Raw genomic sequence first — 21,686 nt, forward strand, 5'->3', positions numbered from 1 at the left:
GGTTTTAATGCAGATAAAACTCAGCCTATAAATTGAGAAATACTGACTGAGTCACACACCATAGATGAGACTGAACATCAGACCACTCAACATGAGCTTTTCTCAGATATCTTTTCATGTATGAATAATTAAATCTCATATCTAAGAACAACAAAATAAGTCTTCATCAAATTGAATGGACTCTTGAAGCTGATCAATGATCAAAAGCACTATCCTTCAAGAATCTCAATACGTTAGATTGATTTTCTTATCACTCAGTAAGGGTTTTTTAGGAACTAATGCACTAATTCTTGTATTTACTAAGTTAATATGTTTGGAATTTAAGATACGAAAAGTGCTTAACTCTACTTCCAGCACTTTGACATAGGACATATCCCATTAATATTAAAGGATGTGGAAGAATTTCCTGTCTTCAAGATATTTATGAATGGATTACATGGGGTTTATTGGGAGATTGACTGTCTAAATTATTGACCAAATAAAATCGATTTCTATCTTTCTCATTCACACACGCACACAAATATGCAGATGCACACACACACACACATGCACACACCCTTATTTATTAACCCAAAATGTGTTTTATTATATTGGCAGATTTATCCAATAGTATATTCAAAACTATTTCCAGAAAGAGATTCTTGCAAAAAATAAAAATAACAAAATCAGGGAAACAAGAAATAAACAAATGGGACTACATCAAACTAAAAAACTTCTGCATGGCAAAGGAAGCCATCAACCAAACGAAAACACAACCCACCAATTGGGAGAAAATATTTGTAAATCATATATCTGATAAGGGGTTAATTTCCAAAATGCATAAAGAACTCATAGAACTCAACAACAAGCAATGAACAACCCTATGAAAAAATAGGCAGAGGATGTGAACACTTTTCCAAAGAAGATATACAGATGGCCAACAGGCACAAGAAAATATGTTCACATCACTAATTATTAAGGAAATTCAAAATCAAAACTATAATGAGATACCACCTCAAACCCATCAGATTGGCTATAATTAACAAGATAAGAACTAACAAGATTTGGACAGGATGTGGAGAAAAGGGAATCCTCATACATTGTTGGTGGGAATGCAAACTGGTGCAGGCTCTATGGAAAAGAGTATGGTGATTTCTCAAAAAATTAAAAATAGAAATACCATATGATCGACCTATACCACTTCTTGGTATTTATCCAAAGAACATGAAAGCACTAATTCAAAAAGATATATGCACCCCTTTGCTCCTCACAGCCTTATTCACAATAGCCAAGATTTGGAAGCAACTCAAGTTCCCATCAACAGAGGAATGCATGAAGAAGATGTGGTGTGTGTATATATATATATATATATATATATGTACATATACATATATACATATATATATATAATGTATTGAATGTATGAATTCTTTAAAGAATATATATATATATATAATGGAATACTACACAGCCATAAAGAAACAAAATTATGCCATTTGCAACAACATGGATGGACTGTGAGGGTATTATGCCAAGTGAAATAAGTCAGGCAGAGAAAGACAAATATATGATTTCACACATATGTGAAAGATAAATAAACACATTGATAAGAAGAATATATTAGTGGTTACCAGAGGGGAAGGAAGTGGTGGGAGGACCAAAGGAGAAAAGGGGCACATGTATGGTAACAGATGGAAACTAGACTTTTGGTGGTGAACACAGTGCAGTCTATACAGAAGCTGAAATATAATAATGTACACCTGAAATTTACACAATGTTGTAAACCAATGTGACCTCAATAAAATAATTTTTTTAAAAAACCATGTGATCAAAGCAAATAAAACAAAACATACCTCCATACTGATTATCTAGATTCTAGAATATTAAAAATAACATAAATAGAATAATTATTCTTGGTACATATGAACTACTTTAATCATCTTCTTAACTACTTCTATCTCTAATAGTATGTCACTGATATTTTTTTTGAAGATTTTTTCCCCCAATATAGTCTCATTATTTTGAACTTTCATAAAATTGCCTGTATTCTTACTCAGAGTTTCATCTTATGGTTAATACATTCAAAAGTGTTGAGAATTGTAATTGACTCTTGTCTGTACAACACTTTTAATTGTGAAAATACTCTTTATGAGGTGTCTAGTAAGCTCAGAATTCAATACAGCAAATAGATGATATTTTCTGTTCTAATTTTTTTCTCATGGGAAACTGTAAATATTTAAGTCCAATAATTCTAGTACATCTTGAATTTTTGCTTCATTAAGAATAATTACTGGAAACATATTTTACCAAACAAAACTCATCAAGTAATTTGCCTTTATTTATTATTTTTATTGTTTAATCAAATTTATATGCTGCAAAATTGTAGACTTTCAAAACTTTGTTCCTTTTTGGTGCACAGTGTAAGTTTATTTTTAAAATGGTGCTTCATCAATAGTTTTTTTTAATCCCCAGAAATACATATATTCTCGAGCTTAATCATAGGATTTCAAAATTAAATGTCATATGATGTTTGAACTCTTAAAATTGAATTTGTTCACTTCTTCCATACTTTCATGGAAATAAATGTCAATACCTTCCTGTTTGCAAGCTCAGTTTTCAATAAGTGAGATTTGCTAACTGCACCAATAGCTGGAGTTTTGTTACTGTAATCATTGATATTTGCCTAAGGATTTCAAACTAGTGTTGGACAAAATGCAAACAAGCTTAGCTGACTTTACGAAATACTTTAATACTATTGGAGGGCACAGGCTGGTTCACACAATTGTTCTTCAAAGGCTCACACATTTCTAATCAGATGTCTGGTAGCAAAGTATACTGTCATGTTGATGTATCCTTTTGTCTTGAACATCATCTTCACAACAATTTTGTAGATAATTTACAATAACTATATAGGTAAAATATTTTTTAAATTCTAGCAATATACCTCTTTGAACACTATTATTAATTATATGTCTAACACAAACAATTTCAAGCAGTTTCTCTGCCATCAGTTTCTTAATCTAGAAAGAACATATTTATCACTACAATGTACTCCACCAAAATTTTTATTCATAGTATCACCACAAAACAAAAATAATTTTATCTTTAATATTAAACTTTTTAATTGACTCTGTAGTATCAGATGCTTCACAGTTGGTGGGATGGATTATTAAAAATTGCTTGCTTTGATTGTACGAATTGGATGAAAATATTGGTCTATTCTTGGTATTAGCTGATTTTTCCATTGGGAGCATCAGATGACACAGAGATAAAACTGGTTTTGTTTAACTGATTGCAAAGGCCTTCAGCTAATGAAGCCAACCCATTAACAGTTATTGCTTCACTTTCTGTTTGTGCACAAGAAAACTTGTAAAGCTTCAACAAGTGAAATGAACTTATGAGACTCTTTTAATCCAGATAAAGTCAAGTTTCAGGAAGTGCATATAACTTCTACAGTTGCAGGTGTTCAATTGTCACATGTGAGCACAGTCTTCTTATAACCAGTACAGTCTTTTGAAATAGATGCTGCTGCTTCTTCAACACATTTATTTATTCTGGTTTTCATATAATCAGTGATCTCAATAATCTTCTCCCCACCCTGTGAATAGCATAGGTTGATAAACATTTTATGCAAGTTATATATTTAGCATGAATTTTCTTGGAAAAATCCAACACCTAATTTATCATAAAATCCACATTTTTTTTTGACTTATGGATGCAAATTAGTAGCCTGATGATTTTGTTCTTGCAGACTATTGCATAGGCCAGGGTAAGGCTTCTTAGTGTGCCATGTGGCTGCCAGATACCACTGTTAGATGGTCTCCCAACATCTGCCCAGAAGGAATTAGCTGTCCTTAGACACTGATTGTCCTGGCACACATCATTTTACCAGCAAAGTAAAATGCCTGCTGTGTACTGTTTCTGAAAGGGAGAGGTTATTTTCATTTTGTCTGGATAGGGCCGAGCAGAGAGAACAGAAACACTTATATATGGACATCTTTCATATCTAACTTGGTGTTAAATTGAGAACTCTCTTCACTGCACATGCGTCTCTCACATTATTACAAGAGAACTTAGCAGAGCTGAAAGCATAAAATAGATGTCTACCAAACCTACTCCAGGATATCTTAACACTGCTATTAATAATACTTTATTAAAAATGAAATATCAGAGGCAAACATAAACAGGGCCCATGGCAACAATATTTTTTGATTCCTTCACTCCCCATCTCACTGATGCTTACCTAGTTTTTAAACTTTCAGACTTTTGTCAGGTTTGTAAATATATACAAAATAATCTCATGCCAAACTGATACTTTTCCTTTGGTGGCATATCTAAATAACCATGTTTATTTAAATCAGTATCACCTCTTTCTTTTAATTAAAATCTTCGCTAAAGAAACACTCTTCCCTTAAATCGTGCATCTTTTTTTGTGTATTTCTGAAACTCGAGGGGAGGGTCTAGAGAAGCTTTCTTTCACTCTAGATTGGTTATGGCCTCTGTACCTTATCACTGGCAGAACTTTAAAGAATACAGATTCTTTGGCACCACTTGAATCTCACTAAATCAGAATTCCAATGTTCCTACCAGGAATTTGCATTTTTAACAAGATCCTCAGATAATCCTGATGCATAAAGACAAAGACTGCTTCTTCCTGTTTCTGTAATGTAAATCTCTGCAAGTTAGAATTTTGGATTTATTGGTGCTAAAAGGGAGAACATACCCCCAAAATGAATTTATGATTGACAGATATTGGGGTGTCTGGAATGGTTGAAATTCTGGCTAAAGAGGTGTTAGAGCTGTGGAATTCCAAAAAAAAGACACAAGAATATCATCAGTTCTTGCTTATTTGCATCTTTTGCTAACAATTTTTTCTAATTGAGTCTTCGGGGATGGGAGAGTTTAATTTGCTACGCTACAGAGAAGGAATGGCGGCAGACTGGAGCGAGATTTGAAAAAATATTCTAACAATAGATAGAATATTGTCTGTTCAGTTTTCCTTTCATTGAGGCAGGATTAAGTAGAGCCCAGGCTGCTTCCATAGTGCTGCTAACAATCCTGACAGCAAAAATGCTTTAAGATTCTGAAAGCCAGACTAGCCTCTGTGTTTTCTATCTTTCCTTGGGATTCTGGAAGCTATGAATATGAAGAAATAGAAGAGTAGGCATAAAAAAGGGAGCTCATTTTCTAACTACTGTTGCTGTCCCTAATAAGTCACATTACTATACACCATAATGCAAACCATACCATAAAGAATTCCACTCAATGGTTCTATTGCAGATTCCACACTGAATGTTTGAATTATACCTCACCAGTAGAGTGAAATTTGAGAACCTCTAATAAACAATGATGCAAGCTGGCAATGTTAAATATACCGAGAGTTCATATACTTCGGTGACTACCTGATTTTCAGATACACAATTACAGATCCACATTTTGCTGAATATCATGGCCATGATACGATTAGATTAAGCTTAACAAAAATAATTAGAAAGAATAAGATGAAGGGGAAGCAAATGGCACAATTAGACTAAAGTAATGGGCAATTCTATCAAATTAAATCAAGTACAGGTATGGGCTTCTTTTAGACAAACAGCAACCCTATAAAAAAACTTACCAGTCTCAGAAAGATTAGAAGTTCTGTAGTCATTCACCTAGTCAACCAATGCATCCTAACTACTTATCCTCTGAACTTTCTTGTGCACCTTGGAGCATCAAATTGAATAGGAATTGCTCTGAACTTAAACCGCTGAGCCTAGACTTCTAAAGATTTGCCTCGGACTTCTGACCTCATGGAAGGGACAAACATCATGGACTTTGATGTTGGCCTTCAGAGGTTTTAAATTTTCTTTTGGCCACTGATTATGTGTCATAGGCCTGAGCAAGCTTTTTAACCTCTCAGAATTCTTGTCTGTAAAAGAACACTTAATTAACAACACTTAATTCCCAGGATTTTAGAGACTTAAAATCTTTAGAGAGATTTTAGAGACTTTAGAGGCAAATGAAATAATGCTAATTGAGTACTACTCAATAAACAAAAGTGCCTTCCCTCTCTCTATCCTTCCTTATGGTAGATTAGCAAATCTGAGAATCTTCATAATTTTTTGCAAAGTCAGTTTGCATCTCTGCTTTAGAAGTGGTGAGTAATTGATGAGTCCTATCTATTTTTAGTGCTGTTCCTCCTGAGAGAATGAGAGAGTCAAAGTGCTTCCAGTCAAGAGTAAGCATAAATTACATGGCATTGCTCAAGATCAATTTAAAACATTAATAACAGTAATAAGATCTGTCATCATGTATTAGCGCTCCGCAAGAGAAACCTGGACTGGAAAATCAGCAAGGTTGAAGGTGAAAACTAAAGCACCCCAGTTAACACACACAGGCCGTGAGAATGCTACCTATCTGGGCATCACTTCCACTTTCAATGGCTTGGAAATTTGTAGCTTGAAAATGTCTGCATTTCTAAAAGAAAATCATTTATGATCATAGTAGGGGTAGCTGAGAGAGAAAAGAGAGATAGACAAATTTGAATTTACTTAAAGAAAATTAAACTTCACCATAAAACCATCTGTTATCATTTTTGAATTCTTTATTTCCATTATTAAACTCATTTTTAGCCCATTCCTATTAATTCACATACACTCAAGCATGTATACATATTTATATATGACTCATGGGGAAACCATTAAACTCTTCTGATGTACTAAAAACTTACCTAAAGATTTGTTCAACCTGTCTTTTCTTTGCCATTCTTAAAGGATGTAACCTGTAGACTGAAGAGTCTTTAGGATGTAGAATATGGGTATTTAGAATTTTTATGCTCTAAATATGGCAGTTTCAAGCCAGCAGAGGGCTCCCTACTTTAACATGATTCTATATACACAAAGTCTACCTAGAACTCTTGGTAAGAGATGAAAGTAGGGTGTAATATTTGTTATGGGCTTAAGTATTTGCTCCAACTCTTTGTTAAATTAAGACGTATAAAAAGACAAATCAAGCAACGGCAAGACCCTACTTCTGACGCTTGGGATATAATTTGCTAATTTTTCCATCATGCAAAATTCAATCTTCCTCTGCTTTTCCAGTGTGAAAAAGCAGATGTGCACTCTGCATTATGAGTCCACATAGACCCCCGCAGTCTGATTCTTTCAGTAGTTTCACAAAACTTTCCCTGTTCAAAGGTTAAATAACATATTTCTAAAATAAGGTTAATGAACTGATCAGTCTAACCCAGTGATAAATATAGGCAAATCTGATGAAGAACACTATTTATTGTTTTAGTGCTTATAACTTTCGTTACTTAAATTGTGACTTTAAATCTAATATTGGAAGAAGGGAAGAAAAAAAATCCAACTGTTTTCGGTCCTCCTACTTTGAACCTTGCCCTGCTTATCCTGTCAGTTCCCTCCTAATGAAACACTTGGCAGATTTTTACAGTTGCAAAGAATAACGTACACACAATGCCTGGGGCAATTTTATTTAGAGAGTTTTATTAACACCGTTGTGGCAATTTAAAATAAAACGGAATTACTACTTGCTCCTCAATCTGCTAAAACAAATTGGCCAAATTTATTAGACATATGTATCATAAATTAATCTGTTGAATAAATGAATTCTGACAAATTCAATTCATTTTCATTTCAGTGATGTCTTTTTCTGTAATGTAGCTCCTTAGGTTGCGTAGTTTTCAAAGGAAAATACAGCCTTAGGCAGATAACTAACGTAATACACTTTATGACAACAAATATATATCTAAGCACAATTTTAGTCAATAGCAAAGAAAACGTTGCTGTCAAATCAGCGCAAGTGAAATCTTCATTCTTTTCCCTGTTTTTAAGTTTTCTCCCTTCCTTTTCTTGTATCCATTGGCTTAGATGCAATCAGTGGATATAACATCATTATATTTGAAATCATATGTTTTAAACCCTAGAAATAAAGCGAAGTAAGTGCAGCTGAATTTAATTTATCAGAAAATAATAAACGTGGAAAGCAAGCAAGAGTAAATAAGCATATCTATCTTTCATTAAAGAAATAGTTCATATAATCATTGTGTAAGATAATTATGTTTCCATAGGCTGTAGTAATATATTGACATTGTGGATAACTGATTAAAGTAAGAGAATTGTGTACAAACTTGTTATTTCCAAGGGCCAGAGGCAAGTTGTTTTATGCTTCGTACTCCCCAGAAAGCAGTACAGATGGAAAAAAAAATCTGAAGAAATAAAACACAAAGAGGAAAAATAATTAAAATTGAATCAATACTTTTGTTCAACTGAGTTAAATATATCTTTCTAGAGGAAAATGAACATAAATATTTCAGGCAGTTAATCTATTCAAATTGATTCTAGCAGTTGTTTACTGATAGAATTTAGCCAACTCAGCTTAAATCACGCTATGTGAAACAGGAGTGGGAGTAAAAAGTTTTGTTTCTGTGTCTTTTTTTTCTATACCCACAAATCTAGGTCATTTCTAGGGATGTGGTTATGTAAGTTAGATATTGAATGAAACAGAACTTTCTTCTTGCATTTGGGCATACTGCATGTTGAATGTACTGTATTAAATGATCTCATTGTTTATATAGTTTAAGAAGCCTTTGGAAAAGGGGAAATGAAAAGCTTATTAAGGAATAATTCCTCTCTGAGGCAATGTGATCTAGCATATTATGAACTTCACTCAATATGAATTAAGTTCTAAACACTACTGCTGACTCACCTTCTGTCTTTTGATCTTAAAAGGTATAAAAAGGTAACTGTAAAATCCTCTTTAAAATTGAAGACATAAGTAAATCATAATAAGCAGCCATAAGAGTTCATTGAGTTTACTCATTTGGTTTCAAGTAACACCACGCATTGCCATTAAATCAACAAAAATTAACCAAATAAAACCCTTGATTTCTAATGATCCTAGTAAAAAGCATTATCCAGTCATCCTCATAGGAATTCAAGGTTGCAGAATTTTTAATTATGTATAATCCAAATATCACAATGCCACAACGCACATATCTTCTAATTCTCCTGAGGTAAAATCCAGGTACTAATCATAGTTTTTAACCATCAGAGCTTTCCTAAGCCAACCCTTCTCCCGACGCTTACCTGTGCACTAAAATTAAGCTATAGGATTGCTTTTATGATCTCCATTTTAGGTGTTATTAGTATGATGTTGTAAAAGAGCAATGCCCAAACAGCTGAGGTTATTGAGATCGCTAAACAAGAGTTTCTCCATATTTTTTTTATGGTGTAAACTTCCTCTCTAAACTATCAAAATATTACCAGTTGCCTCTCCCCAGGAAGAAGATCAATATTCCTGAAATATTCATAAATATATATAAAAGAGCACATTTAAGTAATAAGATGGAGTCATGGAGAACATTCTGGGGTGATAGACTGAGGTGAAGCTAGGGCCATTAACTGAGGCCAGACATTAATTCACAGAAAATACCTTGAACTGTGGTGATTTTGATATTAAAGCCTGAATATGAAAGAAACAACAAAAAAATAACCTCTCCTAAACATTGATATTTAGATTTTATGAGTAGAGTGTTCAGCTTCATATGAACCTTCTGGTTCTTTCTATCAGACCATTATCCTTCACATTTGCCAATCTGATCATTTTCTTCAAATCCATGCATTCCTTTCGGCCTATAACATCCCCAATATGAAAAAAATACTAAAAATAAAATCAACAGTTATATTGAAGCAGAAGTCAAGTATAATATTAACATTTTTGGAGTTGCCTCAGAAATCAAACACAATATATTTAAAGACTGATTTTGATTTTGTTTCTTTTGAAGGTAATTCAAGAAAAATGACCTCATGGGTTTTCTCACAATGGTGCCAAGTAAAATAATACCAAGATTTTGGAGTATTTGTGAAAGCCCTTAGATTGCACAATGAATTAAATTTCTCTATGAAGATGGTTTAAAGTTGACAGAGGGACAGCCGAGAAGACAACTTTAAAGTGGGACAGAGATGATAAATCTATAATATCTAGGCAAACAGTTTAATTTGGATCCATAATATTCATTGAGCAACTAATAGCACCTTGTGTTGTGTAAAGTACTGGAATCTGAATATATTTGGCAATAGAAGTATTTTTTGCTTTTGAATCTGGTGTCTAGGATCACAAGAATTATTTCCACAGGTGAAGGCTGGGCAAGATGATTTCAGTGAAACCTCTAAAACTGCATGTAAAATTTTGTGAGTATGTCATAATTCTCCTCTTCCCCACCCCCTCCCACTAGACTACCCATACTTTCATCTGTGATCCTAGAAATATTAAGAACTTCTGATGTAACAAGAGAGTAAAAAAGATTACAATTCAGTTCATGTCTTTGTTGCTAATCCACCACTTCACAACTAAATCTTTTCACTTTTGAAACCATAATTCAAGTCCTATTTCCTTAAGGGCCCATTCCTAACTAAAACACAAGGATCTTTTCTTTTCCAAGTATCTAAAATGTGTTTAGCTTTTTAACAAAAAATACGATGTTCTACAATTTGCAGCTTTATTTTGTTTCTCTGTTTGTTTGTTTGTTTTCCAGGCCCCTATGTATTATTCCTCCAAAGAGATGGGAGAGAAAAGCTGACAAAGCATAGAGGTCAGAATCAGATTCAATATTAATACACAGTGAGACCCTTGCTTAGGCAAGGCATTGTCCTAGGTGCCTTTACTAGATTATGATGTTTAATTCTCGTGGCAAACCTTGGAGCATGGTATCCAGTTTGCTGATGAGGCAATGGAAACTCAGAATTTAGGTGGTTTACCAAGAAATCACAAAACTACTAAATATCAGTGCTGGGATGATGTTTTTCGTTTACTTAGTGCCCCCTAGAAAATTTAACTGCACATCCTGGGACGTCAGCTTAGTGAATATGAGCATCAATAGTGAATTCATTTCCTCTACTTTAGTAATCATCTGCACATGCCTGGTGATTTTTGAGTCAATAACTGCTAGGTTTCTGAGACCTTTTCACAATCAATATTTTACACATAACTCAAAGTTTTTATATATAATGAAATCCAGATTGGCACAGGATCATAGTATTTAAATACAATGAACATGTCCTTTTCAACATATGCATGACTGATATATTCACCTTGTTCCATTAGAAAGCACTTAAGTAGAAAAAAACAGGCTTGCTTTTATATTTTCAAATGTATGTGTGTGTATGTACAAATAAATATAATAGATCTAAATATACATTTCATATATAACTTTAAGCTAGAAAATGATTTAACATGGAATCAATATATAACCATTTGATTATTATAGTCATTCCATTTTAAATTTTTTCTTGGCCAACCTTTCTCTCGATCTTTTGTATTAAGCTGTTCATTTTAGTACTCCATAGTTGATCACATTAAGTGTATCATTTGAGATAACTATTCATTGACATATTTCTCAATCAACTACTCATTGAAGACAGGAGAATTACTACGTAGGCTAGTGTAAGAATAAATGGCAACCATAGCGGGTTTTTTGCAATACTCTTCTCTAATCTGTAGATGTGATGTTTCTGGATATGTACAAACTCAGCGAACACTTGTTTTATCCTAGGTCTGGGCAAGTCCCATGATTTTAACAGCTGTATTCAAAATATGAAACAGAGGAAGTTGACTCTTGGTGTCAAGCCCTCCTCCTGCTAACACATCATTAGTGGCCCTTGTCTTCAGGTTATTTCCTTGACTTTCCAGGGTCCTCAACTCTGATGCCTGAACTCTGTCCTGTACACTTCCTCCACTCATTTCTAAAAAGCTCATCAATTGGCAGGTGGCTAATCTGAGCCACTAATCAATACTAAAACGCCAGTGGGAACTGATGAGTCATTCTGCTGCTCTTCTCCATTACGTCTGTGTTTTAAGAGGCCTTATTAAAAATGTCTCTACATATGAGCAAATCAGGCATCTAATCCTAAAGGAGAGAGAATAGCATCAGAAGAGGTATTTGTGTGCATGTGGCATCTCCTCATACTGCTACTCCTCAAATTACAAAGTAAGTGGATTGTTCTTAAACCTTTGTACATCTCTCTCTCTGTTGGTTTGAATCTGCCTACTATATTTATTAATAAATGACCTGATGAGCAAAGAAAAACAATTATCACCTTGAGCAGTGGACAATTTCCATTAGAACTAGCTAGCAACATCCCATACTTCTAAAATCATTTAACCTTTAGATAAACTTGCAAATAAAATGAGAGCTTTAAAATACCTGAAAAATTACCCACAAGAGAAATAAAATCTCTGAAATAGCTGAAATTTATTTTGATTCCCAAACACGTATTTATTGTTACAAATACTGAACTAGAAAACACTCACTGAGCTATAATATCTCATTCTATGCCTATTCACAGCGGCAGTGTAATTATGTACACTAAATCACTAAAAAGTTGAACGAAAAAGTTAGAAAAGCTAAGTCATTTTGTAATTGATGGGTAAAGCTGTTTGCTAAATTCTACCTTGCCAAGGAAGAAACCTGAGATATTGTAAACATGAAATAGCATTTTTTGTGGCGATTTGAAACTTAATCACTTTCAAATAATTAAAAATGTACATATTACCATTTACTCCATTGTGTAAATTTTCAGGCAAATTTAGACTTCTGGGTTGATTTCCTAAAATTCTCCTGGAACGGATGTCTCTATTTTGTATCTCTAACAAATCATACCCTGCCTATAAATGGAGGAGTATATTTTTACCTAAACATTATTTCTCTGACATTGATGAGGTTCATAAAATACCAGTTAACTGGCTATTTAACACATCTATAATAACCACAACAGTAACAGTTTGTTTTAAGGGAAACACATAAAACATACAGAAAGTTTTACTAAATTATTTGGAGAAAAATAAAACCAATTCTTTGTTAAATATACTCTATAACTCAGTACTTTCTTTGTTAAGAGATGACTATTGTTTACTGTACAATGAACTTAAACAGAGATCAAACCTGAATTGCTCCAAAATATCTCTATTTCCTACTAAAGCCAGAGAAAAAAATAAACACAAACTGAACTAGAGTAGAAATTAAAGCCAAATGTACTGATGGTCCTTCTGAAATGAAAACACCAGAAAGATATTAGGTAATGATATTTTTTTTTCCTAGAATTTTGCAAGAACACAATTTGACAAACGTCAACTCAGAAGAAATTAAGACTTACTGATTTTATTTCCAGTGTATTCTATATATTACCCAAATACTAGGATCCATATACAGATAAACAAACAAAAGTCTTAAGAGAGATAATTTCCAGACACTGCACCAATTACTTGGAAGTCCTGTATTCTTTGTATTTTTATTATTTATTTATTTTTGGTGAGGAAGATTGGCCCCAAGCTAAGATCTGATGCCAGTCTTCTACTTTTTGCTTGAGGAAGATTCGCCCTGAGCTAACATTTGTGCCAATCTTCCTCCATTTTGCATGTGGGACACCACCACAGCATGGCTGGATGAGCAGTGTGTAGGTCTGCACCTAGGATGCAAACCCATGAACTCACTGTCGAAGCAGAGCATGTGAACTTAAGCACTATACCAAGAGGCTGGCCCCTCTGTGTTGATTTTTAAATCCTATTCAAGAGAAAATGTAATCAAAGCTATGTTTAATATGTGGTCTTATAAACATTCATTACTATTTAGACTTTAAATATTATTTTATGTTAATTTTAAAATACATATTAAATGCTCAACTAAGGAAAAACAATATAAATAGAAAGTTTATGTGAATGCTGATGTGATAGCAATGCCTTATTTGAAAAGAATGTATATTTTGCTCAATCATTAAATATCTTCTGATACTAATTTTTAAACAAGAGAATATATTAACCATACTACAATTATGTTTTTTTAAAGAAACTAAACACAAAATAAACATTACAACAAAGTTTTTAAATAATTCATCTGAACTCTGAAACCTGAAAAATCAGGTATCTCACTATTTTGCTACTCAATTGGGGCAAAGGACCCTTACAATTTTAGTAACAAAAATGTACTAAGTTAATTTAGACAACAAATGCAGAATCTTCTTTGCAACCACTTCTTCAGTTCTCCATAGATGAATTCATTCACTTCTAAAAGTTTAAACTGCTCAAGAAAGATGTTTCCTTTCAACTATACTCCTCTAGAATATCCTATTGTTCATCCATACCACATTTGAGCTATCACAATAACATTTGAAAACCATAAATAGTAAGGAGATTAGAGATCACACAGAGGTCTCAAAACTTACCTACAATTCAGAGAATACATCTGAAGACATTTGGCAGGAATTAGCTACTGTACACACAAACCCATCTGGTCAAAATTGTGTAAACCATAATTAGCATAAAGTGAAAATAGATGCTATGTTTCTCAAAAACATCTGTGGAGTTTTCATCTTTGAATTCAAAGTTATGAATGAAGTGTCTTTATAGATGTATGACTTTAAAAATTTTCAACATTACTAACCCTTTTTCTAAGAGTATGGCTATCCAGTAATATGGATTTTAAAATGGTCTTTGATTACTTACTACATTCCTGCCTTTCCTAATATACAATGAAACACTTTCTATTTATATCAGTTTCTTAGAAAAATCTCTAAATATTTTAATACATTTTCCCTTGATATCCAGGCTTCTTCTCAGTTTTTCCTGGGTTAGCTTATTGTTTTGGTTTGAAGTTTGTCAAAAGTATGGGTACAAAGAAAGGCCTAGTTTACCACAACTAAAACATAGAGAAAAACTAGAGACAACCAAAACGAATTAGATACGATTTATGTCCATACAACTGCCAGAATATGTGCCTTGTCAAAGTTGAAGCCTGGCGTTATATTTTTCTAATCATCCAAGTTCTTAATGCTATATAAGGGTAAGACTTTTTAGAACTGTTTCTTAATCTACAGGAGAGAAAATAATATGGAGACATGGAGAGAGAGTAGCAATAGATCAAATTAATAAAAAACAAATATCACATGTGAGAAAGAATGTGAGGGTGAATGTGGACCATTCTGTTGGGAAGAATATCTTAGGAAAGCTGTACTTTATGGAAAGAATCTTTCTATACTCATAATCTCCCTCTTATACTTACCATGGAGCCTCAAATTCTTTACTTTTTACGAATGTGAGAAGGAAAAAAAAATCAGGCAGTGAAAAATTTTAAGGGATGTTTCTTTTAGTTTTCTTAAGGGAAGTTTGTTTTAGTTTTCATAAAGTTGGAAATAAAACAAGAATAGAAAAAATAACAAGGCACTTGATGAACATTACCTAGTTTGACTCTGTGTTGAAACTTTTTTTATGTATTCAAATTACTGATGGGCAAAACCATTAAAAATAACCTGACCTCTTGCTCTAAAAACTATAACTGTAGTTTTTTTGAGCTATAAGATAATTCCACGCACATAAAAGTACATTAATTAAATTTCCTTTTTACTTTCATATTTCAGCAAATAAGTTATGGCTACAACTAGAAATAAAATTTCATTTAATTTTCCTGAGTGTGCCTAACATTGGCACAAAATCGCTTCACATCGAGTACGTTTTGAAACTGAAGATTTTTGAATAAAATGTTGCTGGATTAATCATTGGCTTTAAGTGTCCTAACAGAACACTCTGTAAGATGAAAAACATGATATTTAATCTAAAATTCAAAGTACTACACCTTTCTGATGTCCTCTTATTTCTAGCTACCGAAATTTAAAGCATTTCCATTCTAAAATCAGAGCTCTATTTCAACAAAAATTACCAAGAAAATCGTTGTGTCTTAATCTACCAAAATGCCATTTTCATGGCAAATGAGAGGCAGTTCCTGCAAAATAATCCCACCACAACAGCAGATTGGTTTTCAGTGTCCCCTACATGGCAAAAGCCAGCTCCTGGCATCTCTCTGACATAAATTGAGAGGCCAGGTTGTCTCACGTGGATCACATTTTTTGGTACTTGATGTGCAAAAATTTATATCTGGAAGAGCATATGTTTACGAACGCAGAAAACCATTTAGCACTGCTAATCCAGGATTTTTCATGTGCTGTTAAAAGAATTCTTTGTACTTGCCTACTATCTAGGAAACAAAACAACTCTCAAAAAATGAATTCATTTTTTGGGGAAAAAAATGCCATGTTTACAGAAATAATAGTGATGTCTGGTTTTAAAAACAAGACAGTATATCTTGGAAAGATAGGTTTTGAAAATATCCCTTTGTATTGTGTTTGCTTGTGTCAAAAGGATGATTAGAGCCTCACTAAATGGGAACCTCTCAGAATAGGCTAAATAGAAGGCCAACAGCCCACATATGGCATGCAGCTTGGGGGCTTTCTCTCAACCTTCTGCCAGAGATGGGACTGCCCAACTGGTTTCTCGTGTAAGTCCTAAGTCATAAACCGCATCCTACTAGGCCAGCCATGCCAGAACTGGACCCATGGGTATACAGAGTCTTGGCTGATGGGAAATGATGCCTGCTTCTTAAGGAAGCCACAGCTGCTTTCCTGAGAGTCACCCCAGATGCATGAATTTTCCCTTACTTTCCATTGTGACTACCTGTTCTGGCAACAGTTCCAACAAAGGGGGAGGCAGGCAGCAGGCCCCCAGCTGTTTTCAATAAGCCTTGGCAATGTAGGTACTGATTACATAAACACTACAAATATTTAAAGATCATACTTTCTTGCTTTTAAGCTATAAAAAAGGTGTGAGTCTGTACCAGCACCTTATATCTCCTCGGCTCCAAATAATGATAATGATGATGATGATGATGATAGTAAAAATAACAATAGTAATGATAATAAGGGCTAATTATGAAAGCAAAGATTAATAAAGGAAATATGATATCATGAACTGCTGGGAAAGAGCTCAAATTATACAGAGAGAATTGGAAAGATGTGAAATTTCCACATTTCAGGGACAAGAATATATTTTTTTCCTTTATGAAACAACAAAGTCAAAGTGTGCACTTAATTCAATTGATGTCTTATTTTTCCCACACCCCAGGCAAAAAACAAGCAGGTTTTGCATTATCCATTTGCATTATAGTAAATTTTATTTGTAATTCACATATATTCAAAAATACTATTTTAAACTCTAAATATATGTAAAATATCCAAGAAAGTGTATTAATGAAATATTACATACAGTCCTCTATTTATATTAATATCAGGTCCAGAAATCTAGAGAACATGTTGATTTAAATTCTAATTAAGATGAATTTTTCTGGCTTTAAAATACATAAATCCACTTTTTGGATCTGATATTCGAAAACAGAAAGATTTAAATAACTCTCTCATGCTTATAGGTCACAAATTCAGGTTTATTATTTTTAATGTTTTCTATATTTGACATATTAGATCAAGAATCTATACAAACATTGTAAGAACTGAATCAGAGCTTCAGTAATCTATATTCCCAGGTGACTATTCAATTTCCTGTATAACAATGTGATGTTCCTGTCACAAAGAACACAATTGCATTTAATTTTTTCTTTAAGATACTCATTCATTTTTACCTCAATAATTCACAAAATTGATCTTTGGCTATGCTGATTCTCTACAATATATCTACTATTTTTGCCGCAATTTTCTTTCCTCTAGGATGGTGGTATATATTGTTTGATATGGGTTTTAAGTTGGACTCTTTCAAAGAACAAATGCTACTGAATAAAAATAGCAAATGGAAAATTTTTCAAGTTGTTCCAGAAAAACAGTTTTGGACAAAGTGATCAAGTGCTAATTTAGAAACAAAGCTATTGACGGGAAATCTGAATATCATTGGTAAATTAGTGAATAGACTAAGAATGATAAATCACATACACATTGCAATTAACTTGGGACATAAAGTGACCCTAGTCAAACTGGAAGAACTCTAGGAAAGGAATAAGATTAGGTTGCTTCAACTCAACACAAGCTATTTTGCCTTAGGAGGTTACTTAGAATTTCAGTTTGTGCCTCTATAACATGAGCATAATAACTTCCTTAACTTTTCACAAGAGTATGATGAATATTGACTCAAATTTTTTAAATTATAAAGTACTATAAAGATATAAGATAGACTATTAAAATGTGCTATTTTTCTTGCTAAAAAGATTCAATAAACTAAAAGTGAAAACACTGAGTGACAGATAAGGAAACATAAATTGTAAATAGAATTTGGGACAAGAAAGATTTTAGCAAGCCAGCTGTTTGTCACTAATGATCATAAGTAAAAATGATGTTGCTAAAGCTGTAGATATATAATTATTGCTGGGAAAATATAGTTCTACAAAGTAGGGTAAGATTTTAGTCAGATAGGTCATTGTTTGGAGTATTTCCGTTAGGTGCCTCATTCTGTAAGAACATGGAGTTCTATATTTTTGATGAGTTTTTATAATGTCAGTCTCTTGAAATACATCGTTTGGGATCCCAAAATGTTTTTTATTTTAATTCCTTATTGATGACACAAAAAATAATAATTTCTAATTATTCTCCCTCTCACCCCTATTACAAAACTACTGTTTTGATATTTTACATTATATTAAATTCCCTATTCAGAATCTAAAATTATGTTTAAAATAATTAATTTTACACAGATGTTAATTCAGGGGAATCCTGAGCAATATAACGAAAAATATCTTCCTCAAAAATTCTACAATAAATAGAGATAATCTTTACTGGTAATATTTCTTGAAACATTCTTTGACAAATGTAAAAAAGAAATATATTAAGCAAAGCTGAGTCAAGACAATTCTGAACGAACTAAGCTAATGGCATAATATATTTTTTGACTAGAGGATTGACAATATTATGGCAAAGAAAGTGGCCCACACTTAAGGGATATTAATGCAGGAAGAATGGTAAGAAAGCTGCCAGTGGGGAATTATCATTATTTTTTTGCTTTGTTGCTTTGCTTTGTTGTAAACAACATCTTGCTAGACAACCAAAACTCTTGAAAAACTATTACAAATTACAGTATAGACCCAATGTAAGAAAATCTAATATATTAAAGTCACATCTTCCAAAATAATAAACCTTAAAATACCCATATTATTCTAAGTATTTACTGACTATTTATTTAGTGTTAGGTGTGGAGTCCATAGGAAAAAATAGCATGGCTTCTACTTCAAGGGTGAATGTATGCACAAAAAATTATATTGAAATAGTCTCCATTAAGCATATTTATTACACAAATATTTATCACATTCTTGCTTTATGCCAGGCATTTGCTGACAGAACTCACTGGTGAGCAACATAGTCCCTGAATTCATAAAACTTAGATGTATACAGTTTTTCATGAGCATATCTGTTAAAGGCTGGTATTTTTGTATATACCTTATTTCTAAAACTTCAGGTAGACTTATCTTCATAATATTGTGATTAAATATAAAAGAAAAAATGTTTTAATAAAATGAGGTCAATCACAGAATTGTGCTAAATTTTCCACTGATTTAGCTCATTTGTAAAATGAATCATATCTGCCACAGCTACCTGACAGGATTCTTACATGAGTAAGTGGTGAATCACCTTTATTTAGCAAGTAGAGTGTTTCCTATACCCATAACTCCGTGTTTTGAGTTGTATTTTTAGAATACAAAAGAGGTGGGTTGGAATCACAGTTCCATCTTGATCAAGTTATTCAATGCTGCCTTGCCTCAGCTCTTCATTTGAAAAACATGGATGAACTTACAACGTTGTTGGAATAATTAATTGAGATAATGTACATAAACACTTATTACAGGGTTTCACATACGCAAGTGCTCAGTTCAGTCGATGCTGTGTTATTATCGTCACTATTGATATTAGATCAGCGTCTACAGCACTGTTTTCCCAACTTTGTTTTGAAAATATTTCATAGCAGTTCTTCTCTCCATTATATTTAACCTTTTAAGTTTTTCAACTATTATTTATAAATTATAAAACATATACAAAAACAGATTTCTTTTCAAAGAAGGGTGGGATAAAACAACTCTAAATAGAAATTCTATATTTTCCTTCTTTCATCCCCATGGATCTTCTCATCATCGCTTTTGAAAGCCACAATTATGAGGATAAAGAAGGCTTCAAAATTCCAAAGTTTGGTGCTCTGGAAAAAACACTGGCCCAGACCCCTGAAACCTGGGTTCTCATCCTTTATGTCATGAAATAATTGAGTCATTTTATTATCTCAAGATGTCAGTTTTCTTTTTCTGTCTAATGAGAGAGTAGAAATAGAAAATCTCTAAGGTCTATTTTCAGTTCTATTATCTGAAAAATAATAGAATTGGCTGACACAATATAAGGATAGAAAGTTCCCAGGATAGCTCCCCCAAATAATTAAATTTGTAACAAAAAGAACGCACCAGAAATACCTCCTTATCTTGTCCTAATTACCAGCACAATAAGGTAATTTAAAGAACAGAAGAAATGACAGAGAAAAGTCTTTTAAAAAATCATTCTCCACACATGTGGAGTATATGTAGCCACTGGCAAAAGATGGCAGAGTGCATCTCAAATTGCCCATTCTTAGGAATCAAGATCCCTAATCTCCTCGGACACAAACTGGCCTTCTGGCACTCTACTGCCTGAAATTTAAAAAGTTAAGACACATTAGGTTCACCTTTGAAACAATAGCTTAGTGGGCATCACCTAAAAGGCACAGAGAAATGACAACAGCAGTAATTCTTATAAAACTTTGCAGAGGCATACAGTGAGATAAAAACCAGTAATGGACATTTTTGATAGTTATTGATAAATAACGATAAGTTTTAAGGACAACAGAAATTTCAGAGGCAAAATATTTGGCCTGTTTGTGTTTATACTTCAAGAAATACAGTTATATGTCAATAAAGCTGGGGGGAGAAAAAGAAATACAGTTTTGCTATTACTGTACTGTCTATCTAGGTTGAGTTATAAAAGAAAACCTTCAAAACCATTCATTTTTATTTAGCCCATAATTTACTGTTGATTATTTTTCTCTCTTCATGAGAGAGAAAGAAGGGAGAAGGTGGGGGAGGGATGTTATTACTAGAATCTTTAAAAACAATTATTATATTGTAAAAAATCTGGGGGAAACTTGGAACCAATATAAAGTATTGAATAAAGGAAAAATTGTACTTTGGCACAGTATGAGTTTTCAGAAAGTGGCTTTGTAGCTGCAAATGTGTTTATAATTATGTCAAAAGGTACATTTTATGGATTTGGGGGAAATGTGTTAATAATTCTCATAAATAAGTAAGGGCAAGTAGAACCTACTTGGTTAGTTTCTGAAGTTAGCACATGTGATAAAATTGTCTAGAGTTAAAATCACCCTAGAAAAATCCCTTAAATAACTCCTATAGTATAATTCACAAGGTTCTGTGTATCCAAACCCTTTATGGTAATTCTTCACACACTCAAGTTTGAGGACCATTGTGCTAGACTGAAGAAAGTAACCAAAGAGAAGTCTCCCTGTAGATATTTGACAATTTAAACTGATCTTGCTGTTGGGTTAAGTAGCAAAATTTATCAGAAAAAAAAAGGAAAAGAAATAGATGATAGGTCCTAAATTATTTCTGCGTATCTGTACGGTTTACTGTTTTTATTTTTAATATTGAGCCTCTATTGCTGTAGTACATGTTAAATGGGTGTGTTTGCTTTTGCAAAGGTCAAGCAAGACAGTGGAGTATATCTCGGTGTTAGCAGTAAATTTCAAATTCTGAGAGTAGTTTACATGCACATATGATGTCATTTCACTTTATATTAATGAATGGGAGAATATTTAGTTTGGCTTCTGTGACATAAAATTTTGTTTTAAAGTGATATTTC

General features: G+C 33.0%; 1 protein-coding gene across 6 annotated transcripts in view; it reads right to left on the bottom strand.

The window, feature by feature from the left end:
• The window catches only part of AGMO (alkylglycerol monooxygenase), a 339,471-nt gene that overhangs the window by 14,733 nt on the left and 303,052 nt on the right, over positions 1 to 21,686 (bottom strand). For 2 of the 6 annotated variants that reach the window (XR_011539063.1, XM_070615814.1), the window contains one exon: positions 8,111 to 8,188. Coding sequence is in view for 3 of the 6 variants with exons in the window: in XM_070615814.1 (XP_070471915.1) it covers positions 8,114 to 8,188 (75 nt within the window). In the remaining 3 variants the exon portion in view is untranslated. Of the gene's footprint in view, positions 1 to 6,547; positions 8,189 to 21,686 lie in introns of those variants that run through there. The other 4 variants (XR_011539062.1, XM_070615813.1, XM_070615815.1 and 1 more) reach the window with 3 other exon arrangements.

The sequence above is a fragment of the Equus przewalskii genome, chromosome 4, assembly GCF_037783145.1.
Source record: "Equus przewalskii isolate Varuska chromosome 4, EquPr2, whole genome shotgun sequence".
Classification (NCBI taxonomy): domain Eukaryota; kingdom Metazoa; phylum Chordata; class Mammalia; order Perissodactyla; family Equidae; genus Equus; species Equus przewalskii.